The 27,670-nt window shown below is 40.7% G+C and overlaps 2 protein-coding genes across 2 annotated transcripts in view; one reads left to right on the top strand and one right to left on the bottom strand.

Moving 5' to 3' along the window:
- LOC109423852 (uncharacterized membrane protein DDB_G0293934) overlaps positions 1-27,670 on the top strand; it is a 619,352-nt gene that overhangs the window by 139,186 nt on the left and 452,496 nt on the right. The window lies entirely within an intron of this gene.
- On the bottom strand, positions 14,360-16,463 carry LOC134287149 (uncharacterized). Its single transcript, XM_062848819.1, has 2 exons — positions 15,295-16,463; positions 14,360-14,537 (listed from the first exon to the last, which is right to left on the bottom strand). The coding sequence occupies exon 1, from the start codon at positions 16,343-16,345 to the stop codon at positions 15,383-15,385; it is 963 nt and encodes a 320-aa protein (XP_062704803.1). The 5' UTR covers positions 16,346-16,463; the 3' UTR covers positions 14,360-14,537; positions 15,295-15,382.

The raw sequence follows: 27,670 nt of genomic DNA, 5'->3' as shown, positions 1-27,670 counted from the left end.
AAAAGGAAAATTTCGCATGTGTGCGTGTGCACTGTCGCACTGGTTTCTCATTATTTGTTCTATTTTTAGACTGATCATGGCAGCAGCGGCGGCATCAAATACCAATACATGTTTAAAAAGAAATACGGGCGGCGACGGGAATCGAACCGAGGCACTATCCTGATGATACACAGTATCCTGCGCTCTAACCAGCACGGCTATAACTGCACATGAATAGACAAGAGGCTGAAAGCCATCATCATCAACACAAACGTGGCTTGGTGATGGAAGTGATACAGCCGCCACACTGCACAATGGGTCCAGAGCCGTATTTGCGAAGACAAAACTGTTTAAGCTTCAGCTTTAAGTTTTTAGACACATATTGTGTTTTAGAAAGTTTATTTTCAATAGGGTCATCCCTATTATTGTTATGTTAGGGTGGTTCGTCTGGTTAAACTGATTCAAAAATCTGCTTTCTAATAATTTTATTTGCAATGCCATGATGGATGGTGATGGATCGTTTAATTAAAAATTCCACCAATAAACGGCAAATTCTAAATTTCATATATCTCAGGACTCTCACCACTTAGAAAGTTGGTGTCTTCGACAACGTTGTTAAGTGAGTCAAGGGCTTACAGTTAATGGTCCACTAGGCGGCGCTAGTTAAACATTTTCAAAATCATTCAAATGATTGATATTTTTTCGTGAAGTAATCAACTAGCTGTAAGTTTGTTTTCTTTGAACGTGTCTAAGTCAAGTCAAAGGTTTTTCAAAGAGCTATGCATTTGTCATAATTGTGCAATGTCGCATTTCATTCGGTTCACTTGATCCAGAGATATAGCAATTAAACGAAGAACACTCAAATATGAACTACTTTATTAGAGTTGCTCCAATTTTATGTAAAGTTATCCAATCGAGCCCAAATTTGTACCGTTTATATCTTACTAGTTGTGCAACTGGCAGGAAAAATTTGAGAATATTTGGTGCATTTTTGAAAAAGTTACAGCTTGCTGAATATATTTGAAATAATAAATAAGTTGCATGCTTCAATTAGTTCGTAACTAGCGCCGCCTACTGACAGAACCTTGAACCAATCAGCTAATCAACTAAGCGGCCGTAACCAACCTAACAACATCACCGAAGACATCAACTTTCTAAGTGATCTGAGTCCTGAGATATATGGAATATAATATTTGTTTAAGTTTTAAAAATTGCCTAAAACATTTTTAGCAAGTTGTATCCTTTTATAAAGTCCACCAAAACTACCAACGAGTTTGATTTTAATTGGTGCAAATATGGGCTTCATTGATTATTCAACTTTACACGAAATTAGAGCCCTTCTATCTATATCTAGTTTTTGACTTCCGTTTATCAAATTACTGTACCTTAGGACTAAGCGAACCGAATTAAATTAAATTTTGAAAGTTTGTGACTAATGTATTGGTCTTCATGTATCGTTGGACTCGACTAAAATATGACCAAAGGCAAAAAAGTTGCAATTTATTGAAAACTTTTCGAAAAGTTCTGATGATTCGAATGTTTTATCCAAGGGCTGAAAGTCTCTTGAATAAAGACAAATCAATCAAATCAATCGAATGTTTTATTTTTGTAAATTTGCTATAACTTTGTAAAACATTCTGATATTGTATAGAGAATAATTAATCAGCAGATTTTTGGATAAGCCACACTTGATTGACCGTAATCATTTCACAATAATGAAAAAAAAAAAAGAAATGACAGAACTTGGCAGAAACATTTTTGTCTTCGTAAATACGACTCTAGACCCATTGTGCACTGAAAATCCCGCATCCAGCAGGTTGCTGTTTGCAAGTGGAAAATTCCATGTAGACAATAGGACGCGAAGCTCAGCAGCGAAGCGAAAGTTATTTTTAGACGCAACCCGGTTCAACTTCTCGGGTTTGAATGGAGGTGTTTGTGTGTAGTGGTATGGAAGCTATGGAACCGTGTAGCGCATCTTAATACAACGAATGGATTATGATTTATCACATTTTCTGTACGTTTTTAATACATAAATTGGCAGAAAAGGCATATCTCAATTTTTGGTAGCTTTCCTTGTTTTGCGTGTTCCAAATGCGAATATAACTGGGCAGATACTGAGATTGTTGTGGACCCACCTCAGGTGATATATATTGAAGTTATCATTGCTCAGTAAAGTATAATAAGTCTACGAGACATAAAAAGGGTTGGCTTTTGAAACCAAATTAACATGAAGACATGATTTAACTAATGCTTTGTCCTCTCTTACAAGACTTAAAATGTAACTTTAAGATTATTAACATCAATGTGTGAGAATAATTAAACTGTATTGGTAGTTTGCAAGATAGGAAGTCGAAACAACAGTTAAAGCATTCGTTGAAGCTAGACGACATATTCAGAGCAGTTGCTAACCACTAACCTGTTAAGTATCGCTAGTCAAATGGCTAGTGAATTGGATATTTAAAAAAAATCGAACAATAAAAAAAATGAAACTTTTCGGCTTAACTAGAAGTCTCAGGAATTCGAGTAAAAAGCGCTTTATAACCTATTGAATGCCACTAAATGTTTATGCGATTCAAGTACAGTGAGTTCTTGAGTAATCACTTCTGAAGTTTTTGAATATAAAATGAATCGGGTGTGGTCAGGAGGGGCATTTTTACTTATGATTGCCTAACACTGGATATAGTGCCATTTTTGCTAACAAGTTGGCCATCTTGCCAAGAACTGTGGTACAAGTTAGAGAACAAGGTACAGCAGTACGCTCAACAACAAATTCTGCACAATAATTTGCTTACAGGAAGAGACAAATTTTGATCAGTTAAAGTATTGAAACTATTATTGAGGAGAATAACGTACAGTATATCAAAAGCACAAGATATTGGAATAATGAAAGATAATCATTTCTGTAACTACAGGAATAGATAAATCTAATGAAAGCTGGATTATGAGGTTTGTTTTTCAGTCGAGCTTATTAATGCAAACAGGTACCATTTACTAACATGTTACCTTGCCATTGGCGTATCTAGGATTTTTTCGTAGCGAGTGCCTAGAGGGTGCCAGTCACTGAACTTCGAGGTTGTTTTGCTGTGTTTTTTTTTTTCAAAGGAAATACCGATCCACTCTCAACTTCTTAGTGTAATGATATACTGCGTCGCTGGAAAAATTAGCCCGCAAATTTTGGCTTACGTAAAACCAACATTGTATTGAGTCTGATTTGTACGTATAATATAAGAAATTTGTGTTTTCGGCAAAACATTTTTTCGGTTAATCCTCAGGGAATATTCCCGGTAATTTATTTGGAAATTATTTTGCAATTTATTTCATTTTTTTTGGAAATTTCTCAGTACAGTGGCGTTTCGGTTTTATCACTAGTCGACTTAGTCACTACTCGCCCAAATTCACGGTTTTCTATTCGATTTTATCACGATTTCCGTTTCGTTTTATCACACTTGTTCTAAAACATTATGAAATCAAAATAAAATCAATACAGCATTGCCCTGTCCACCGAAACTGTTAAAAAATGTGAGTTACGACTCATATATTTTACAGCTGAACGATTTTGAATAAAAAAATACATTGTTTTCTCGTTTCACCAAATTCACGGTTTCGTTTATATCACGGTAATTTTTTTTTTTGATCGTGATAAAACCGAAAAACTACTTTAACTTCTATGGATTTGGCAATTGTTTTCGATAATATCTTTGGATCCATTTTAGCAATTTCTTTAAGAATTTATTTGGTAATATCAATATGTTTGGAATTTGATACTATACATCGGCAATTCCATTAGGACTAGGATTTTTTTTATTTCATTGGCAAACCTTCTAAAATGCCTTCTCGGGAAATCCTTCGCCAATTTTTAGTGGTATTTCAAGCATGTTTTTTTTTTTGTAATGTCAGCAATTCTTCTGACATTCACTTTTTGAAATTCAATTACTCTTCAGGCAATTCATTTGGAAATTCTTTTAGTAAAGCTTTTGGTAATGCATTCGACAATGACTCTGGGAACTTCCTAACATTTTTTTATTCTACAGTCATTCTACTTTTTTGGGATTTTCGTAGATTTTTTTGGACTTTCATTATCTAAGCATGCTATTCGGTATTCCATCGCCAATTCCTTCGAAAACTTCTTCGGAAATTCTTTTATAAACCGTTTCTATAATTTTAATGAAAATTCTTTAGACAATTTCTTCTAGCTTTCTTTAATAATTCGGAATTCCTGCAGCAGATGATTTCAGAATACATTTGGCAACTCCCATGTTACTTGCATTGAAAATTTATTTAGGAATATCATCAGCAATTCCTTGGGAAATTTTGCAAACTTCGATTATTACTTTGGGAACTTCTTCGGTAATTCGTTTGAAAATTGATTCGGCAAATGTCTTAGCGATTTCCTTTGGCAATTTATTTGAAAAAAAAGGTGATTCTACGGCAATTATTTTTAGGAATTCTTACAAAATTTTCTTCAGAAATTCCTTTGATGATTTTAGAAGATTCTTTGGGAAGTTTTTAGATTTTTTTTTTGTGAATGTATGTGGAAATTCTTATAGAATATATTTCGGCAATTTATTTTGAGATTGAGCAAATTCCCCAAAATAAAAAGCCTTAAGATTTTCTTCAGGAATTCCTCGTGTTATTCTTATATGAATTCTTTTACCAACTACTTTGAAAATTCTAAGGTAATTTTGATGGCAATTTTTCCGGCAATTTATTTGGGGATTTGTCAAGAAGTTTTTCATGAATTTAATAGGATTTTCTTTGAGCAAGCCCAGTTGAGAATTTTTGAATTTCCAGTTCAGCAATTTTCGGAAATCATATTTAGCAAATATTAAAATACGATTAAATAAAAATTAAAAATAAAATCGGAAGCAATAAATATAAATTAAATTAAATTATAAAGAATTACAAAAGTAATCACAATAAAATAGTCTGAGAAATTTGTAAAATGACTGGAAAATAAATTGCATAAATAATTTCAGAGGAAAAGCCTTTGAAATAATAGATAAAAATCCAAGGAAATTGCTGATTTAATTCCACCACCGCAGAAATTTTCAATTAAAAAACAACCATGCCAAAGGAAACCTCAAAGAAATGGCCATGCGGTCAAGCGAATACGGAGTTGTGGGTTCGAATGCCACCAGAACGCGATTTTCTACACAAATTCATCTCTCAATTTTTCAGTTAGGAACGAACATTCTGTGCCTTCTAATTAATTACAAGTTTTTCTCTAGTAATACATTCTAGGATTTCTCTGGGAATTCCAACTTTTCCAGAAATTCGTTTAGGGACTCCTCTAGAGGTTTCTATTGAGATTCCTTCAGCTGGAATTCATTTGAGAAGGTCAAGAGGTGTTTCAGGATCATGATTAATCTCTATCATAGGAAAACTGCCTAAAGAATCCCAGCAAGAATGCAAGGATAATCCCTAGAGGGATTCCTGCAGCTATCACAATAAGAGTTTCTGGAGGATACATTCCTGAAACATTAGAAGCAGCAGGAATCGCTTATGGAATTCCAGGAGGAGTTCCTGGATGAAAGTCAAGAGGAGTTCCTGGAGGAATCCAATGATAAATTTATAAGAGAATTCTTGGATAAAAAATCCTCGAGGAATCACCGGAGAGCTTCTGAAAAGTCACAGAAAAAATATCAGGAGGTATTCTTAGAGGGATTATGGGATGTATCATTGTAGAAATCTCAGCAGAAATCCTAGGAGGAATTGCTGGATGAAACAATACAGGAATTTGTAGAGAAACCCCAGCAGGAGGAATAAAAAAATCCTTGGAATACCTAGAGTAGTACCTGTAAGAACCGGTAGAGATATTCTGGAAGAATCTATAGAGAAAGTCCTAAAGGAAGCGCAGGAGGAATTTCTGAATGAATCTCAGGAAGATTGCCCGGAAGAATTCCAGTCACAATGCAAGGATAAATTCATAAAGGGATCACTAGAAGAAATCTCTTGTATCATAGTAAGAATTTCTGGAGGAATTGCAAGAAGAACCGCAGAAGTTGTTTGAAGTGAGGCAAAAAGGAGTTTCTGCAGGAATTCTATGAGGAATTTTCGGAGGAATCTTTGGATAAAATCTCTGGATGAGTCCTTGGAAAAACCCGTGGTAGAACAACCAAAGGAATTTCTGCAAGAATTCCATAAAGATTGCCCATGGAAAGATCCTAGCAAAAAAACAGGAAGAAGCTCTAGAAGAATCTGTAGCATAATTTCTGGTGGTACTTCAAAAAAGAATTTCTGGAGGAAGAATAGCTGGAAGAACTGCAGGAACTCCTCGAGGAATCTCGGCTGGAATATTTGGAGGAATTCCTAGAATCTCGGGAGGTACCGTGATTTCGAGTGAAATTGATCGCCGAGAGGGCAATAATTTTTATTTGTTGAACATAATGCGTTAAATTTAAAACAATTTGTGGAAAATGATCATCATCTGGCTCAAGGGTTATTGAATGACGAGTTAACGTGATTGACAGCCAATTAGTCACATATTTCGGTATGAAATTCAATATTTTTCGAAACTGTATGTTAGGCATGTTCAAAGACACTTTCAAACTATTGTTACCGTAGTTGTATCGCACATATAATGAATATTCGATCTAGTATTCGATTGAATGTTTATAGCTGCAAATCATTCGCTAAACCCGATAACGTCATCAAAAGTTCTATAAATATTGTAATTTATGTATAAAATTGTACTTTTCCGGAAGTACAATATTGATACACATAATAAGTGAGGAAATTGCATACTTTCAGGCGTTTCCTTCAAATTTTATTAACTTTTAACTTAAATAATTAAATTAAATTTGTAACAGTTTTGCATAGCTTTTCGCATTCTAGGGTGGTTAATTCAGACAGAAAAAAATATTTTCAGCACTTACAAAGGCATTTCACTGACTGATCAAGTTCACCCCGAAAGTATATTTTTTTTATTTTCTATTTAAAATGTTATTTATTACAATAAAATGTTTTGCTGTACAATTTTCAACCTCGTTGACTGATGAAAACCATGGTCGTAGTTGTTTTAAAGCATTGAATTTAACCATATCGACAAACATTCAAAAGTTAGGCGCCATAAACTGCGAAAAGCGATCAATTTCACCCGAAATCACGGTATCATAGAAGTAATTTCTATAGAAATCCTAGAATCAGGAATGCCGGGGGTATCCTAAGAAAAGTTCCTCTAACAAATACCTTGAAAGAATCAGTAGAAATATACTGAAGGAATCGCTAATGGAATCGCAGGAGGTGGAATTTCTGGAGGAATTTCAGCAAGATTTCTCGAAAGTAATTCTATAGGAGTCCTAATGGAAATTGCTTGATGAATTCCAGCTGGAATTCATAAAGCCAATCAGTGTTGAAAATTTCATTTCGTCATATCTAAATTCAACCACCTACAGCTCATTTTAGAAGCTGAACCTGAGAATATAGTATATGAAGAGCTTGTGCGGTTAGACCAGTTCTACAAGAAAGTCACGAAAAATCCGCTATTTTTTGAATTTTTAAGGTAAATGTCACGGACTATCTTCGAAAAATGCCAAATGATATTCACCGTGAATATCATTGGCATTTTTCGAAGGTAGTCCGTGACATTTGCCTTTTATACTCGAAAAATAGCGGTTTTTCCGTGACTTTCTCGCAGAACTGGTCTAGCCGCACAAGTTTTTCATATACCATATTCTCAGGTTCGGCTTCTAAAATGAGCTGTAGGTTATTGAATTTGGATATGACAAAATGAATTTTTCAGCACTTTTGGCTTAGCCAATAGAAGCTCTTGGGGAAATCCCTTGTGGAATTTCTGGAAGAACCTCTGCAGGAAGTCCTGGATATAAACTTGAAGAAATTTATGTAAGAACCACCGAAGGGATTTTCTTTAAATCCTAGGAAATTTTCCGGAAAAATTTCCAGAAGAACTGCCCTAGTAGAATTCCTGAAGGTACCACAGTGAGAACTTTTGGAGGAGAGAAATTGCTGGAAGAATCGCAGCAGGAGTTGCTTGCGGAATCCTAGCTACAACCAGGCACGGGAAAATTCATTCACTCAGATTCATCTTGCCGACTGCGTTCTTTGTTCCGATTGCTTTGTATCGTTCGCTCACTGTTGGATCAAACCGTTCCAATGAACTCCATCGAGTCGCAATACAAATGAACTGCAGAAAGAAAGATTGCATAAAGAGAATGGCACCGAAGAAATTAAATCATGCCGATCGTGGTTCTCCGATTGGGCCGTGATTCAATGAATCTTTACGCGAACGTTCACACACGAATCAAATTTTAGATTCAGTGCGAATGAAAGATTGCATTCGCGTGATTGTTATGACAATATTGTTTTGCGGGTTTGGTGCGTTTTCTTAATTTATTGCTAGATTGGGAGGTAAAGCATGTCAATTGGTGTTATATTTCCTTGGTCATGTGAAGGCAAAGGGAGAAAATGCGTTGACCTTGGCGTTGACATTGGCAGATGGTGCGGCGCGGAAACGGTTGATTCGGTAAAATATACCTACTATTGTATCATGTATCATGATGATAACTTTCTATCAGGAAATATTTCTACCGTACTTGAATGCATGCATGTCTATCACGCCGCCGCGCGCCGGGCCCTTAATGAGGATCAAACTCGCAGATTTGTGCCTGATTTGCCTGAACGACAAATATTTGACCACTGTTGACAAATACATTTCGGCTTATTGTTTGATTCAGTCTGCCCCTATTTGTTTTCTTTTTCTGAGAGTGACAAATATTTTTGTTTGCCCTGTACACCTTGGCCAAAATTTAACTGTCAAAATTAATTGACTAAAAATCCTTGATTAACATTATGATCATAAATAATCCAGAGTAATAATTCTCCTGATCTATTATAAAACGGTAACCTAGCCATAGTTTTTTCTTTCCTTTGTAAAGTATGTATGTATGTATGTATGCCATTTTCCGGTTATATTTCAATATTGTTTGCCTAAATCTGACTCCAAATTTAACACATGTTCCAAATGACAATTCAACTGTAACAAAACAGGCGAACATAATGTATATGAATCAGATAACAAGCCCATCTTTCCTACAAGCTCAAATAAATAATGTATGTCTGGCGATGTTGTAACCATGCACCATTAGCCTCGAAACTGAAGTTAAAACACGCAATTGCTTAAAACCCCCAACAGATGGGATAGCCAAAACTAGCATCATCAGAATCAGCAGAAGTACGACGAACGAAACGAAAGAATCGCCGCGATTGAAGGAATGCATTCACGTGTGATCCTTTTGAGACATTCGTCTCGCGATTGCAATCCCGGACCGAATGATTCAACGGGTGAACGTGAACAACGATGAACGCTGCCATAATTTTCGTGTATTTGCTTTATCCCCTTCATTCGCCTGAGTGCGTAACACACTATGTACAGGATTGCTGGGATTGTGTTTCGTTCCGCGAGAATGTTTGCGAGAGAGCTCGAAATGAATGAATTGTGAACGATTATTTCCATGCCTGGCTACAACTCCCGAAGGGAGGCCAATATAAGCTCCTGGAGGAATTCCATGGGAATTTCTGAAAGAAGCTCTAAATAACATCTCTGAAGGAATTCCAGGAAGAATCACTGGAGGAACTTCTGAAAGGGTCGCAGGAAGATTGTCTTGAATAATCTCACCAGGAATCCTTAGAAGAATTCCAAGAAGTACCTTATTAATAGGAGAAATCCAAAAATGAAGCATAGAGAAAACACTGTATTAATAGAGATATTTCTGGAGGAATCCATGAAGAAGTCTGTTGATTGTTCTTATCAATTTCCAAAACGCCAAAACCTACAACAGGAATATAAGTAATTCCGGGTGTGCTTAAGTTATGTTCAAATGTGCCATTAATAAATATTGGAATATTTTTTTGCAGTTTTAAATTTTGGGTGACTGGAAAAATTCTAGGGGGTGCCACATTTGTTCTAGGGGGTGCCAGGCACCCCTGGAACCCCCCCTAGCTACGCCAATGTACCTTGCTTGAATTTTTAGATTTCATACACTGAAAAAACTGCAAATATTGTATGCATGTGACGCACACATAGATTTTTTAAATTTGTCATAGATAACCCTTTTCATGTGTAGATACACATAGTTTATATAAGGTCCATCGATTTTATGTGTGATCCAGCGTGGAAAACGAGTACGTGTGTACAAATAAAATTTATGTATTAAATCCATGGATTTTTACCAATAAAAATGTGTGTACATGTATAAGTGATATTTGTGTTAATAAGTTCATTGAAAATTTGAATAAAAATGTACTTTAAATAGTTTCAGTACATAGAATTAAATCGTAGAGGCAAGCGTAAGGGCCATAATGGCACAGACAATCACGGTCAGTGTGCACTACGTCAGACTTGTAAGCGTTAACAAAAAAAAAAAAAAAATGAGGATGTATTTCATCGAAAAGATGTGAAATAAGTGATATGATAGACAGATGATTGGACTTTGCAATATTGCAGAATATTCTAGTCCGATCCAACGAACTGAGAATATTATCAATATGATTAGCATATGTAGAAAATCAGAGTTACTTAAAGATAAAAAGTCCTAAATTTTGACGGTACATTGAATGCGAATAATTTGGAAAGGCTTGTTGAAATAGCTTCATTAGGTATCTAGAGTGAGAACATAACATGTTGAGGGGCTTTTGTAATATTTTGGAGGTACACCATGAAAATAAGTCCTACAGTTCAGAACCCAAAAAAGCGACATCAAAGGAACAAATTTTTGGTTTTGTAATGTTAAAATAGGTTTGATTGAGTACGAATCACCAGTAAATGCGGGAGAAAATGCCTCGTAGAATGTAAACCTATTGAACGACCAAACCGTAAAAATAAACTCATTCAGTTTGAAAGGTAAATGGTAAATCATGAGAATTCCGTAATTATCGGAAATATGATTCCTAAAAACGTGGACACCTATATAGGTGAACCATCGAAAAGTGCTCCAATAAGATGATCGATTTATTTTGTTATCTGAAGAAAATTGCTTTGTATATAATAATTGGCTACTATCATTACGTTTTCGGTTGGAAGCCGCAGTGACTGGCGGTGCGAAAATTGATATATAACCGACTTATAAACATAGCGACTCGATTCAGATTAGTGCTAATTTCAGCTCTTAAGTAGCCTAATGATGCGCTATACCAGCAACCGGTGCGCTAGTGCAGGTGCGAGTTTTGTGAACAATATGTATTAAATATAATTCAAAAACTGGATGTTTTCAAGTTTTCAAATTACTATTTAGCTAAAACTAGTATTACAAATATTGCTTTGGTTTTTCGAAACCCTGATTTGATTTAAAAAAAGTATCAATCACTTCGATATTTAGAAAACAAAATCTGTAAAGCCAAACTTCTGAATATATTCTGAATAAGAAACGAGTTCCAGCGAAGTTCGCTAAAAAAAACAAAATGAAATAGTGTTTGTATGACACTTGGACACTTTGGATCGAAAACGAGTTAATGGATATTGATAATATTTCCACTGTAACATTCGTGCAGTGTTCCGACATATTAGTTAAAAAAAATGTCTGAATAATAATCTGAATATACATACCTTTTGTATGAGATTCTTCTATGAAAGGACATGTCAAAAAAAAATCAGTGGGCAGTATACAATGTTTGCATGTTAGCTGTCATTGAAAACATTTGAGAAGAGGAAAGCAATTCAATTAATTCATCAGCAAAGGTAATATTTAGCTTGACACTCAGTAATAAAAATATTTTGGGATTTGGGAAAATACTTGGGTCAAAATAATATTTCTGGTTAAGGTACAACCATAAGTAACGGCCAAGTAATTTACAAAAATGCCGAGCAGAGATGGATGACCAAATGGATGACTGTACTACTAATTCTGATGTGAGACTGAAGCGAGACGTTCATAAACTGAGGAGACTATAAGCGAAAACAACGTGGAGTGACCTTGCTGCGGATCTGGAGAAAAAACGAGATGTGGTACCTTGTGGTATGCACATAACAAATTATTGTATTACTCTATTACGTTTAGCGTGTATGTTTACATTGAGTATCTGTCATATGTGGAGATGTTGTTATTGTTGTCTGGAGTGTGAATCATTGTATGTAATATTGAAGTATCGGTAATAAAGTATATACAAATAATGAATACAGTTGTTGAATAATCATTACAGAGAAAGATTCTCACAGATGGCGTTATAATGTAGCTACAATCTTTATGCCAGCATATACGCTTTCAGTTTAAATATAAGTGCCTTTAACTCAACTTGGAAAATTGAACAACTGATTTCGAAACATGGGTCATGGGTGGACTCATGTTTGTGATTATTTCTCAGTGTTGTAGATGCTTCCATTATCATTTCTAGGTACCATTAGCATTCAATCGACTATCTTTAACTAAAAAAAAAAGCTTCCAGCAGCACATTTAGCTGCAGATTGCTGTTATTCAAAAACTCATCAGTTAATAAAAGGAAGCAATCTTTCCAACAGTACTGGGCCACAAAGCAAATTCTCCGCTCAACCGGTGAAAAAAACCTTCCACCCAAGGCATTACGATCCTACGATAATGCCCAAGCAATGCAGCATAAAAAGCATCCATTCTTCCGTTTGCTTCCGCTTGAAGCATTTATTCATTTTTTATTTATCCAGACACGAAGCAAGAAAGGTGGTTTGCATCATCTCCCGTCCCGTACAAGCTCGACCACTTCCTATCTTTGTTGGTTTGTTGTATGTATTCATAACGAAGGGTTTCGGTGGCTGGGTAGTGGCTATGCTGCGGCCGTGGCTCCATACTTACATAGACCAAGCGCATCCGGAAGGTGAATCTTTTTGTGGGGATGAAGTACGTGCTTGAAAGGAAATCAACGGAAAGCCCGCTGGAAAGCGTTGAGCATGGAAATGTCTTACACTCTTGAATGGCATTCGAATGGTTTCAGAGCGAAATTTGAAAGTTAGTTTCCTTCATGAGGAATATTCCGTGTGCAGCTTTAAGATTGACCTTTGCTTTCGATGTGGCTTCTCATGCGAGCACTTTGTGTTGTACAATGAAACAATCAACCTGTAATCGGTTCGCAACGAAAAAAGCAAACATTAAAGAATGCCCGGATGAAACTAGAAGAATCCGTTTAAATTTTAATTCATGTACCCTGCATAACTGCAAGAGAACAGCCTATTTATTTTAATTCTAAAAATAAGATCAATAAAGTTCATCTTGAAAGGAGCGGAATATGTTCCAGCCTAAAATTCTAATTTCACAATAAAGCACCAGTATTTTATTGGTAATGCATCGAACTAAAGTACATTTTACAAAGCACAAAGATTACAGACTACATAAAATCTTGAAATTATAACTAATTCTTCATGTTATGAAAAATTTGTGTCAAAGGTGTAAAATACTCATAAACAAGAATTACAATTTTAACAGAAAACCTGGCTTTACCAAAACCTAAATCTCTGGAAAGTTTATTATACAAATAGAATAAGTTCAGTTTTGTGTAGGTATGAATACAATTTCTTAAAAACCCTACATTATTGGGGGATTCACTAAACAGATTAAAAAACTGCGTAAGCCATGATTATTTGAAATGCTTCATGACATCCCGAATGAAATAATCAAAGATTGCCTTGGCGATCACGACGTTTATCGGGATACAGTGGGGTCCCAATTTTGTCAGCCCCCGATTTTGTCAGCTTTTTGACCCGATTTTATCAGCCATTTTTGAAGTAGAAAAATAAAAGTGTTTTTCATTCAGCAATACAATTTCATAATCAATAATAATTCAGTGGATGTCTTTAGGTGTCATATAAAAATTACGCAATGACGCTCGTGTGAAGCCTGTATCCGCAATAATCGGGACACAGAAGTACGGCTGTAGCTCTGCAATGAGTCGGTAAAATTGGCCAAAAAATTGACTGAGAACTGTTTGGTGTATGTTTATTATTTGAGCCAAATTTCATAAAAATCGATGCATTACTTTTAACTGTGGGTGAAAAACAAAGAAACGTGGTTTTAAACATTTTGTACAATCATGACCAATTTTCATTCGCATGATAGATGGTTCTTTGACGCTACAGTTCAAAGTTCTGTGATCATAATTATGAATTTTTTTTTTCTTTATTAAAGAGGCTTTCAGCCAGACGCTGGTTCACCTCTAATTATGAAATTTCGTCAGCAGTTATGATACTTAACCCTTTGGAGTCGGAGGGGTCATATATGACCCCAACATAGAAACGGCTGTATAAATTCACCCATTCGATAAAACAGAATACTGCCTTCGGCAAAGTTGTCGCAAATTAAGTCCTCTATTAGGGAAAAATGAGAATATTTGTATTTGGTACTTCATTGATAACCTAGAACATACAAAACACAATTAATGTTGCGATGGATTGCCGTTCGGAGGTCTTTGGAGCAAAATTCGCCAATGTTCCCGGTGAAATCAGCTCAAAGCTGTAAATTTATTCGTGATTGAATTGCATTAAAAAAGAACTAATTCTACTTACAATTGGTCCCGTACTAGGCAAATAAATTTCACGGTTTGCAATATAGCTAGGGTAGTTTAGTAATAGTTTAGGTTGTGATCTGTAATTAGGTAGTTTTAATCAGGCTTGGAAAGCGTCAATTTCAACACGATTCGTCACGTGATTTTTACAGAAATGCCTCTCTCAATGTCATTGAATCGGGAGACGATGACCAAAAGAGTCTAACAATATTCGCTCATTTGTTGGTCATGACGGAGCGTGACAAGGTTGTTAACAGGGCAATTACCAGCACATAGATGGATTTTGTTATTGTTTAAGGTGACTTGGTGCGTCACAGAATTTTCATAGGAATCATTGACTTTTCAATTTTCAATGATTGTTTGCCTCGCGTGTTTGAAGTGATAAAAAATGGGCAATTCTGCAGCCACGCAGCAGAAAAAGTATCATCACACTCACCACGATTGAGCATATGGGATGATACATTTTCATACAAATATGCGCTTTGGTGACTGAGTTTTATCACTTTGAAATTTCGAGCAAGATTTCAATGATGCAGATGACGCACTACGCGTCCTTAAATCCTTCAAATCATAAATACATGCCTCCTCTATCTATTAAATACAACGACTAGCCTAAATTTGCTTGGACCACGGGAAAATTTTAATTTCAAAACAATATGGAAGTTTTCGTCATGACGCTTGATTATTGCGAAATGACATGACGAAGAGCGCGAGTGCTCGTTTCATTTTGTGACGATGAAAAGGCCTACTTGTTCATCGTCATGGGATGGTCACGACCAATAACAGGACTGGTTTTAATTAGTATTATAAGTTCAAATAAACAAATTTCCAATTCACTTTATAGTTCACAATTCTGCATCCACAACGATGATTTGCTATTTTCTGATAACCTATCTGACAGCTTCCCATAGTATAGGTATTCGTCTCACACACTCGCATGAGAAACGTCTAAGCTTTCGGGGGGCGCTTCGATGGTAGCCGTCGTCGCAACATCCTCCCCCTCGTGTCGTACGACTACTGGTTCTACGGCACCACACCCGCGACTCGCAGCTGCACAGCGTCCGCCGATATCCGTATCACTTTGATCACCCGAATGCTCTTCATCATGTCCAGTAACGTCCAAAACTGCGAGGTTGCATGCTGCTCTTCTCCTTAAGATTCCGGCAGATGTCTCGACATCCGCTAGACGCACAGCTCCGTCCTTCCCGGGATATGTTCGGCACACACGGCCGCGCACCCATTGGTTCCGTATTTTTCCGTCGACGATCACTACTAACGCTCCTTCTTTGATAGGCTCGATGTCGCTGAACCACTTTGACCGTCGGGATATTATTGGTAGGTACTCGGTTATCCAACGACTCCAAAATCTATCCAACTTATGTTGGATCAGCTCCCAACTGTTCTTCAACGCCTTTCTCTCATCCACCGGCGCCTTGAGCGGTTGTCGAACTCCACTAGAGCTGAGCATCAAAAAATGGTTGGGAGTCAACGACTCCTGCTCTTCGCTGTCAATAGGCAGAAACGTTAACGGCCGCGAATTGACCATATGCTCCGCTTCAGCCAACAATGTCATAAACGATTCGTCGTCCAACTTCCTTGTTTCCGGCAATGTTCCGAGAGCGGTCTTCACGGATCGAACCATGCGCTCCCAACATCCTCCCATGTGTGGGGCCAACGGCGGGTTGAATCGCCATTGAGTGTAGGTATCCGTAAAGGTGCTGCCCAGGCTAACGTTAATCTCTTGCAATTCGTTGTTCAGCTCTCTACTCGCGCCAATGAAATTTGTTCCATTATCCGTGTAGATTTCTTGCGGCGCTCCTCTGCGAGCGATAAAACGTCGAACTGCTTTCTTACACGAGTCGGTCGAAAGAGAATGCACTAGCTCCATGTGTATAGCCCGTACGGTTAGGCACGTAAATATCGCTACCCAACGTTTTACCACGCTACGGCCGATCTTTACTGTATAGGGCCCGAAGTAGTCTATGCCTACAAATGTGAACGGTTTAACATATGGTTTGATACGGAACTGAGGCAGTTGACTCATCTTCGGAATAGCAGGAACGGATTTGTATATACGACACCATTGGCAACGTTTCGCTATGGATCGGACTTGTGATCTCAGTTTTGGGATGTAAAACTTCTGACGAATTTCATTCACGACCGTTTCATTGTTGGCGTGACGAAATTTTCGGTGGTACCAGTCCAGTAACAAGTTGGTAATCGAGTGTCCTTTAGGCAGTATTATCGGGAACTTGTGTCGAAATTTGCGGTTCGTCCTAAACACAGCGAGGTAAACTACCACGCAGTTCGCAAGCGGTGTGCCGGCCCCAGTGAGGAAAACTCTCAAAACCTCACTGGTGACTAACGGCTTCATCGCTGCTGCTGCTGCTGGCTGGCTCGGTTCGGCTGCGACCCGGATGGGTCGCATTTCCATGCTCCTGGTCACTCGATCCCCTGCTGCTGCTCTGCTGAGATGTGTCGTTTATGACGTTCGTCTTGAGAATGACCCTTCCACAGCAAGCGCATCGTTTTTATATTTTTCGCTTTGCATCGGTTACACACTTCGGCCAATCAGCAATAACTAGCGCAGGGGAAGCAACTTCCCCTTGCATCACGCTTTGTATGGTTGTTGCAAAGGGGAATCGACACCTAATTTGTCGTTCAGTAAATTGAATTAATTTTAATACCAACTAAGACTTAAAAATTAAATAATCTTTTATATCTGAGCTTCCTCTATTCTACACTTGGTATCTCGATCTATGCAGTCTGCCGCAGCAACCCGACCATCTACGCGCAACAATCCATGTTCGTCTAGCATCGGTGGGAGATTCGCTAGTGGACTGCTTCGGCTCAGCGCACGCCTATTTTTGGGAGCCGTTTGCGCGTTCCAGTTCATTGTAGCAACTTCATCTGCGTATCCGTCCGACTGAGCATACCGCCAGAGACTTCTTTCCGCAATTTGCAAATCCTCACTGCTGATATCCGTAGTTTCATCGCTCTTCATTTTCCTGATTCGACGCAGAAGCTTTTCGCCGAATCGGCGAGCAAACGCCAAGCCTCGTAAAAGCCGCTCGAATTTGGAAAACCGCGACACTTCGACTACCGGAAATGATAAAAAGTGGCTGCAGACGTAAGCAGGCCGCAGCTCCTCTTCTGTAGCATGTGCCGCTCCCTCGAACTTGTCCTTTGGCCAATCCTGTTCGTCGTTGTACAGAAATGCCGGTCCACGCATCCATCGGCTTTCGGGCTTGCAGTTTGGACCTTTACCCCATTTTGTGGCTTCATCGGCTACGTTGATTTTGGTACCCAACCAATGCCACTCTTCCGTCTTCGACAGGCTCAGGATCTCGTTGACTCTGAACGCCACGTACTGCCGATACCTTCGAGAATCTGACTTTACCCACGAAATGACGGTGCTTGAGTCGCTCCAATAGAACGTTCGTTTGATCCGGACTGAATGACCATCTTCAATGGTCTTACGCAGACGTGCACCAATCACGGCGGCTTGCAACTCCAATCGAGGTACGGAGGTCAACTGTAGTGGAACTACCTTCGTTTTAGACGCCACTAGCGCACATCGTATCTGTCCCCGATCGTGAACGCGGAAGTATGCTACAGATGAGTATGCTTGCGCACTTCCGTCCACGAATATGTGGAGCTCCAGGTCTTCGTAGCAGGTAGGATCGTACCCCGGAAAGTAGCTTCGAGGGATTCGTACGTTGTCTAACTCCTTCAAACCCTGCAGCCATAGCTTCCATCGCACAAACAGTTCTTCGGGTATCTTTTGGTCCCAATCCACCTTCGCTCTCCAGACATCTTGCAGCAGTATTTTCCCTTGAACTACCAGTGAGCCGACTAGTCCCAATGGATCGTAAATCTTCATAACAAAACTTAACATCGCCCTCTTAGTCGGCGCCGTCTTCCTTTCCAGTTCCTCTTGTAGGCTGATCGTGAAGCAGAACACGTCTTCGCTTGGCAACCACGATATTCCCAGCACCCGCTCGAAACCACTGTGGCTGTTCATAGACAGGCTTTTCACTGTAGAGGGGTTCTCATCTCCGATGGCGTCCAGAACCGAGGATCGGTTTGATACCCAGTTCCGGATATGGAAGCCTGCTTTCCGGTGGACTTCTGCTACCTCCAACGCTAGTTCTATGGCTTCTTCTTCTGTGTTAACGCTATCAAGGTAGTCGTCAACGTAATGCTTATTCTTGATCGCTGATGCTGCTCTTGGATAGCGTATTTCATTCTCCGTTGCGTTACGGTTCTTCACGTACTGTGACTGTGCGGGAGAACATGTTGCTCCGAAAATGGCGACGTCAGACGCCATGGTCACAAACGGTTCGGTCGGTGTGTTACGAAAGACGAATAACAGCGCACTTCGGTCTTCCTTCCTGATTCCAACTTGCAGGAACATTTCCTGGATGTCTGCGGACAACGCCACTTCACGTTCCCGAAATTTGAAGGTCACGTACAATTGCGGCGTCAACAGATCAGGACCTTTGAGGAGCATCGAGTTCAACGACACTCCGTTCACTTTCGCCGCCGCATCCCAAATTACTCGCACTTTTCCCGGTTTGTTTGGGTTCAGCACGATTCCTAAAGGAAGGAACCAGATACGCCGAGGATCGTATTCTGCCATTTCTTCCTTCGTTACTACGTGGACGTAACCTTTCAATTCATAGTCTGCAATCTGTTGCCGTATGCTGTCGTACAACTTCGAGTCCCTTTGCAAACGCTTCTCAAGACATCTTAATCGACGCTCCGCCATCGGACGGCTGTCCGGGAACTCGATGGAATCTGTTTTCCAAAGCAGTCCGGTTTCGAACTTCCCACTTGCGGTCCGAACTGTAGTGTCCTCAAGAATTTTGCGCGCTCGTTGGTCTTCACTTCCCTCCAAGTTAGGAGCCAAGGCCACTCCTAAGCTCTCCACCGAGAAAAACTCGCGTACGTAGTCGTGAAGGTCATGCTCTGACGTGTCGGCGCATATGTGCATCTGACGGTGCTGGAAGTTTTCTTCTCCCCCTCGTACGCGACCACATACGACCCAGCCAATCCGAGTTTTTGCAGCGATTGGTTCTTGTTCTTGGCCTTCTCGTAGTTTCGTTGTCGTCAACAGGTGCGAGTTACTCAAACCGATCAACAGTCCAGGAACGGCCCCTCGATAACTGCTGACTGGTAGACGACGCAGATGCTGGAACTCCTTCGCCAGTTGTACAGCATCCAGCGACTGTTCCGGTAGTCCTAGATTCTCGACGGTATACACTTCGGACAGGTTGAAGCGCGTGTCACCCCCAGGTTCCGAAATGCTCAGCGTGTCCAGTTCCGTAGTTGCAATTTTCTTGTTTACTCCACTAGTCCAATGGATGCACAAGGAATGCGCTCGCCCGTTTACTCCCAGTTCGTCTGCAATAGCTTTTTCCACGATAGTCACAGATGAGCCGTCGTCCAAGAATGCGTACGTATTCACCAAACCATTTTTCCCGTACAATGTCACAGGCAGAATCTTGAACAACGTCGATGAAATGGGCTGACGGTGGATGGTAACAGTGGCATCGGTAACTGGCTGTTTCTTGATAGGCTCCGAGTGTAGTAGACGATGGTGGCGCTTGTCACAGTTGTTGATACCGCAAACCTCTCCTTCGCATGGCCAGCGTGTGTGGGAAACGAGACATCGACGGCACAGTTTGTTTTCCTTGACGAAATTCCACCGTCCATCAATCGACAGCTTCTTGAAGATTCCACAACTCGCAGCTGTGTGGTCGTAAGCGCCGCATGCAGGACAACTTTTGTTTGCTATGACTGGCTTGTCTTTTCCGCTTTTAGTTTGCCCTTGCCGATCACCAGATGAGTTGGCAGCTTGCACTGCTTCCTTCTGCTCATGGGCCGCGTGAGCGTTCACGAACACCTTGTCTTTGTGCCGAGGCTTATCGTCCTTTGTTGGTTTTACTGCGACAGAAAAGTTCGTTACTCCACTAGTGGCGGTTGTGACCTTCCTCATGTACTCGCTGAACGCCTTCAGATCAACTAGTGGTAAGTTCTCTTGGTGCAGTGCCCAGTTGAACTTTATGTTGGCCGGCAGCTTATCCACGAGCTCTTGCAAAAGGATGGGATTAGAAAGGTGATTTTCCATTCCCACCGCTTGCAAGTGTCCACACAAGTTTTGGACGGCTAAGCCAAACTGAATCAACGTCTCCAGTTTTTCCGCTTTGGGGGCAGGTGTTCCTCGGACCTTGGCGACCAGATTGTGAACGATCTGTTCTGGTCTTCCGTACAGTGTCTGAAGCGTCGATAGAACCTGCGGTACGGTGAACGGATGGAGAAGGAAACTGCTAACAGCTTCCTTGGCGACTCCTTTCAGTGATCGTTGTAAACGTAGGAGATTTTCCGAGTCGGTGTAGCCACACGCCACGGTGGAATGGTTGTAGCTACTGATGAAGAGTGGCCATTCGATGGGATCGCCACTGAACACTGGAAGATCTCTGGATATGACCTGCCTCGCTGCCAACTGTTGCGGATTCGGGCCCTGCATCACTGATTGGTAGTGCAAGGGCGCGAAACGGTTCTGGTTAGCGGAGCCATTCGGATCGAACTGAGATTGCCCTAACGGATCTGTCAAAGGTGGCCCTAACCTTGGAGGTACAAAGTTTGCATTGGGTGTTCCTACTCTCCTATCCTGACTAACGGCACTTGGGCAAGGGGACACTCTGTTTGAAACATTGTTTTGCGTACCACTTACCGGAACCGCTGGTGGGTTTGTACTCACGGCTAAACCTCGCTGGAACGTTCCTTGGAAGTTAACGTTCTGTTCCGCTGGTATGCGTGTGTTCGTCACCGAGAGATGTTCAGCTGCTGAGCGCTGTTCCGCCGCCGAAATACACTCGGCCGCTGAGCGCTGTTCCGCTGCCGAATATTGCTCACAGCTCAGGCGTAGAATTTCCAACTGTTCGATCAACTTTTCCTCCTTCGCCATGAATGACTGCTTCTCTTCCGCTCGTCTTGCTTGCTCCTGTTCGTATCGTTTTTCGAAAAGCTTCAGTTGGTTGACTAGATCCAGTTCTCGCTTCCTACGTACATCATTTTCCTGTTGGTGCTGCGTTTCGACGTCGTGTTGCATTTTCAGAACAGCTTCGATATCTTCCAGACGTTGTCTGTCCTGCTCACGCTCTTCCTCGGATCGCTTCAGACGACGAATCAATTCCTGTTCCCGCTGCTGTTGACTATAGGATTCCTCGACCTCACCTAACTGCCGCTGTCCGCGATCATGCTGCCTCCGCATCTCGCACGTTTCGCGTTGCCACACTGCATTGGGTACCGGTGGCCTTATCTTCGTTACAATTCTCGGACGGATGTCCGTAGTCAACTGCTTTGGAATGAAAGAACTCGTGGGATTCGAATCTTCAAGAAGACGAACGTACGGTTGAATATTCACCAAGGGTAAGTTTGGAACGTTTGACTGTCTTTCCGCACTCTGTCTTTGTTGGTCGTTTTGATGTAAATCGTATTCGACCGGACTGTCACCGATAGAAATGCTGTCGGCGGTACGTGGAACTGATTCTACTTCGATCTCGGCTGGGACTCGCTGAAGATTCATGTCAACCACCCTGCTGGTTTCCATGGGAGTCGATGAACCGGCTGGTCCGGCAAGTTGATCGGATGAGACTTGTTGAAGTTTCTTTTGATTTGACTCAACTGGGAGTGCGTCAGACACTTGTTGGTGGTTGAACCAGTCTTCCACCTTTTGTCTGCTGCTTGCCCCACTTCGACTGGAGCGGCTACTCCTTATACTCAGCACCTCTTCATCCTGCTGACGAAGCAGCTCATGCTTCCGAGCCAGATACTCCTTCTCTCGTTCCAGCTTTTCATTCATTGCTTTCTCGACCAGTAGCTTCTCGTTCTGCAACCGTTCGTTCTCTAACTTTTCGCGCAGGCACCTTTCTTCCTCCAACCGTAGAAGATCCCGAGCTATTTGGGCCCTTTTCGCACTCGAAGCACTCGATCTGGTTCGTGAACTACCAGGGGGCGGTGGGTCCACCACTTTGCATTTTGCACAGACAAAGACACTTGATCGTGCTGTAACTGTGTCCAAGTTCTCACACGAGAAGTGGTACCAGTGCTTGCACTTTCCGCACTGTACCATGTACAACTCGGCGTTGTTGGGTCGTCCACATTTTGCACAATCATGATCACCGCCGTGCTCGATGTCTATCAGTGAAGGCTCGAATGCTTCTTCGATTGATTCCGGAACGTTTAGCCGTGCACCGTCACTACGAACAGGTTGAGAACTACTGCTTGCTGCATCTTGGATCGCTCTACTTTTCGACCGCGTCTGGCGGACAAAGGATCCTTGCATGTTGATATCTCGAACAATTCTTTGAGATTGTTGCGATGGATTGCCGTTCGGAGGTCTTTGGAGCAAAATTCGCCAATGTTCCCGGTGAAATCAGCTCAAAGCTGTAAATTTATTCGTGATTGAATTGCATTAAAAAAGAACTAATTCTACTTACAATTGGTCCCGTACTAGGCAAATAAATTTCACGGTTTGCAATATAGCTAGGGTAGTTTAGTAATAGTTTAGGTTGTGATCTGTAATTAGGTAGTTTTAATTAGTATTATAAGTTCAAATAAACAAATTTCCAATTCACTTTATAGTTCACAATTCTGCATCCACAACGATGATTTGCTATTTTCTGATAACCTATCTGACAGCTTCCCATAGTATAGGTATTCGTCTCACACACTCGCATGAGAAACGTCTAAGTTTTCGGGGGGCGCTTCGATGGTAGCCGTCGTCGCAACAATTAAATTTGGAAAAAACGAAATAATTGACAAACCAGTTGTTCTAAAAATTGAACTTGGATGTGGGTTACGTTTATATGAATTCATTTGGCCTTCGTCAAGAATTTCAAAATGTGTTTCATATTCTGGGATGTTCTAGGTGTCAAACTGTGCTATAAGGAAGTCCTTCAAACCTACAAGAATAGTTTTCTGTATTCTTGCCACAAATAATAGCATTGCATAACCTACTGGGATCCGTGAAGCTCTTGACATCTACAATTTCATTTATATACACTATATGGATATTCCAAGTTAGACAAACTACCTTGGAGTTCAGAACTTCAGGTCTACACTCGCAACAGTAACCATATCTGTCACTGGATCAATCTGAAGTCTGCTTTTTTTAGAAACCTTTGGGACATTCAGGTTTGTCCAAACTGTTCTATAATGAAGTGTTTCAAATCTGCAAGAAAAACTTTATCTCTTTTTGCCATACATATTAGTATTGCATAATATGCTGGAATCCACGAAACTCTTGAAATCTCAAATGTCATTTAGAGACACTACAGGGATATTCCAGGTCAACCAAACTCTCTTGGATTTCAGGACTTCAGGTCTTCACTCCTAACAATAGCCATATCTGCTATACTGTATAACATGCATATTTATTCGTGGTAACTGGACTAATATGAAGTCTACTTTTTATTAGAAGCCTTTGGGACATTCAGGTTCGTTCAAACTGTTCTATAATAAAGTGCTTCAAATCTATAAGAAAAACTTGTTTTTGCCATAAATATTAGTATTGCATAAACTGCTGGAATCCACGAAGCTCTTGACATCTACAATTTCATAATTAATTTTAATTGGCTTTTTTCGGTGATATGAATACTACTCGGAGTAAGAGGGAGTAAGGAAAGTAATGAAAGAATACGATGGATAGATACGCAAGGGAGCGATAAGAGAAATTGTACAGAAATTGAAATTAACAGAGGGCCATTTTTGAGCAACACAATCACAACGACGATCTTCTTGCCATGCGTTCTCGAGTTGAACGGCTAGGTAATAGTAGTTAGATGAATACTACTACTGCCAGCCTAGTCCAGCAAAACTAGGGGCTGTACAATATTCAATGGCGCATATTCGACTTTTTCATTGCTACAACAAAATGTACTGCACCGATTCACATGAAATTTTGTTGGTGAAACGAAAACATTTTAAGATGTTATTTGCCAAATTTGAGCAATTCTAATGTATCTATTGCAGAGTTACAGCTGTATTTCTGTGTCCCGATTATTGCGGATACAGGCTTTAACTTTTGAAAACGGCCAAACTTATTTATTTTTGTAAACTAACACATTTATGCCATTTCAACACCCAAACCAATATCTTTTTGAATGGCTGAGAAATTCCCGCTCTCTGTCTTCGTGGCGTAACGTTCCAACTGCGACACAGCCTGCTCCTCAGTTAGTATTTTATGAAAATCTTCACAACTATTAAGGTGAAGATATGACGAAGCCACACCTAGAATTTTTAAGAGCTCAAGCTTGAGCTGAGCTTGAGCTTGATTGACCGCCCGTGGATGCTACTCCAGTATCGCCAGACCAGCTACACTCACACAAGGACCAATGAGATAACTGCCGGGGACTAGCAGGCATCTTCAGCGTGTGAGCGTTGGTGATCTTCTATTTTTAGGCGACAATGGCGCCTGCCACGTCAGGTTGCAGGTCAATGTGGGGAAGGGGTAAGGAAGTGATGATTGCAATCGTTTGTATCCACATCTGGCCGAATATACCTCTGCGCCAGCACAAATTCATGCGGATGTTGGAGTGTTGGTGGGAATTGGTTGGCAGAAGGTTCACACATTGGTATGTGGATACCAGAGGAAGGTGATAGAATTGTGTGTTTTTATTATTTTGAAGATGTGCGGCACAGTTCGCTTGATTGCATAACTTGTAGGCGTTTTTCTAATAGGATTGTGACACTGTGCTGTGAAAGTTTGGAAGGAAGGGAAACGGCTTTTTCAACCCGTTTATGTTCTAGCGACGGCTATGAACATGTTTATATACAAGAGTTGTATATGTAGAGAGCAGAGAGAAAGTGTATAGAAAGATACAAAGTAGGAGGAAAGGGACGGGCCAGGGATTGAACCCAGGACCTTCTGCATATAAATCAGAAGCGGTAGCCACTAGACCACCAAGCCCGTCTAAGCCACACCTAGAATTTTTAAGAGCTCATATCATAAAAACCAAATGTCAATTGACAAGTTGATCGATTGGTTACCACCAGCGGGTAACCAATCCATCAACTTTTCAATGCTAACCGGCATTTAATTCTCCAGATTTGTGCTTTTTAAAATTCTAGGTGTGACTCCGTCATATCTTCACCTTAACTGCGATCCCCCACAGCCAATGTCTTTTTTGCATATGTATGTCGTGTGGTAGTCATGAGGATGTTTTATACACAAGGTAGTTAAGAAAATGTCGATTATGAAACGTTTCTCGGCCAACCGGGAATCAAACCCGCCACCCTCAGCATGGTTTTGCTGATTGCAGGTGCGCTTACCACATCGGCTATATGGGCTGAAAGACTATTCTTCTTGATTTCCCCTAGAACCGAACAAGCAAAGCAAAGCAAAGATAACCGTACACATCGTAGTTGCTACTCCGTGATTGACCAGAACAATCGAAGTTGCACAGAGAGCCAATGAATGTGAAAGCTTGGGACTAGCTAACCATTCTCAATGTACACAATTCGAGAGTTATTATTATTATTATTATTATTATTTATTTGTTTCCATCTGACTGTTCTCTACATGAAAGTTTCTTAATCTAGATCAAATTAGAGTTCGTTACCCGCGTCTTGAACTGGTTGGAGGATTCGCCGAAACCATGGAGATCTTCAACTGCCGAGAATATACGGACCATCGCGGTGAATGGCTGGTTGTAACCAAAGGCGGTTCGGTGAAATCTACGCTGAAGCAGGGAACCACCACGCAGCATTCTTGGAGCCACACGAATATTCAAAGCGGAAAGAAGTCTAGAGCAGTCTACTTCTCCGTTCAATAGTTTTGCGATAAAAGTTGCCTGTTGAATTTTACGTCGACGTTCCAGCGTGTCTAATCCTAGCAACCTGCAGCGATCAGCATAGGCAGGCAAATTATGCGGGTCTCTCCAGGGCAAATTCCGTAACGCAAATCTAATGAACTTCCGCTGCACACCTTCGAGCCTCAAGCTCCAAGTTAGTTGGTGAGGGGTCCAAACAACTGCAGCACTTTCCAGGATAGGTCGTACAAGTGAGCAGTAGAGAGCTTTGAGACAATACGGATCGGTGAAATCTCGGGAAATTTTCGAAATAAATCCCAATTGTCGGTTCGCTTTGGCAATCACATTCGAACGATGCAGATTGAATGTGAGTTTATGATCCAGAAGGACGCCCAGGTCACTGAAACTTTCCGTTCTTTTCAATACAACGCCATTGACAGAGTAGTCATGTACAATAGGTCGAGCAGTATGGTGGAAGGACATGACCATGCATTTGGGAACACTCACAGTTAGACGGTTTCGATGGCACCAGTTTACAAATATATCCAGCAGCGATTGTAACCGAATGCAGTCTTCAGCAGTGCGCACGATAAAATATAGCTTCAAATCATCGGCATAGGCGAGTTTGCAACCAGGTCCAAGAAGTAGCAATACATCATTGAAAAACAGCAGAAACAAGAGTGGGCCTAAATTACTTCCTTGTGGAACACCAGATGAGTTTGTGAAGCTTGACGACGAGCAAGAATCAACTTTGACTTGGAGCGTTCTTCCAGTTAAATAGGAGTGAAACCACGATGATAACCGGTTCTACGTGCCTAGCTTGGTCAGTTTCGCCAACAGGATGGTATGATCGATCGAATCAAACGCTGCTTTGAGATCGGTGTAAATGACATCTACTTGAGTTCCGTTTTCAAGCTGTTCAAAGCACGTCGTACAGAAGTCCAGCAAGTTAGTAGCTACAGAACGACCCGGCATATAACCATGCTGATCTGCAGAAACATAGCGCTTAGCCTGCTCCAAAACCACGTTGCTCACGATCATCTCGAATAGCTTGGATGCTGCAGAGAGTTCAGCTATTTAAAGTCAATAACGGCGCTGGCCACGTCCTTACGGTCATCAGGAAAGGGAAGGAATGTTAGTTCGACAACCGTTGCTACTAGAAACCGTGGAATCCACAGCATCCCCACAGTTGTCACGGGAAGGAATGGTGGTTAGTAGGGTAGGGTAAGGTGTGGATCTAGGAGCCACCTCTGTTAGGTGATATGATCCACTAGTTATATGGAAATACACGTCGCGGTCTTCATCACGATTATGATTTATTTGATCACGATGACCACTGATCCCGGATTTCGTGCTCGCGTTTCCATCGCCCTACCGTGGAAACCGACTGATCT

This window comes from Aedes albopictus, chromosome 2 (assembly GCF_035046485.1).
Source record: "Aedes albopictus strain Foshan chromosome 2, AalbF5, whole genome shotgun sequence".
NCBI classification, from domain to species: Eukaryota; Metazoa; Arthropoda; class Insecta; order Diptera; family Culicidae; genus Aedes; species Aedes albopictus.
The sequence above is the reverse complement of the archived record's forward strand: the minus strand, read 5'-3'. Positions and strand labels throughout refer to the sequence as shown.

Excerpts from the sequence above, each read along its gene's own strand:
- LOC134287149 (XM_062848819.1), bottom strand. The coding sequence starts at position 16,345 with ATGGAGCTAGTGCATTCTCTTTCGACCGACTCGTGTAAGAAAGCAGTT.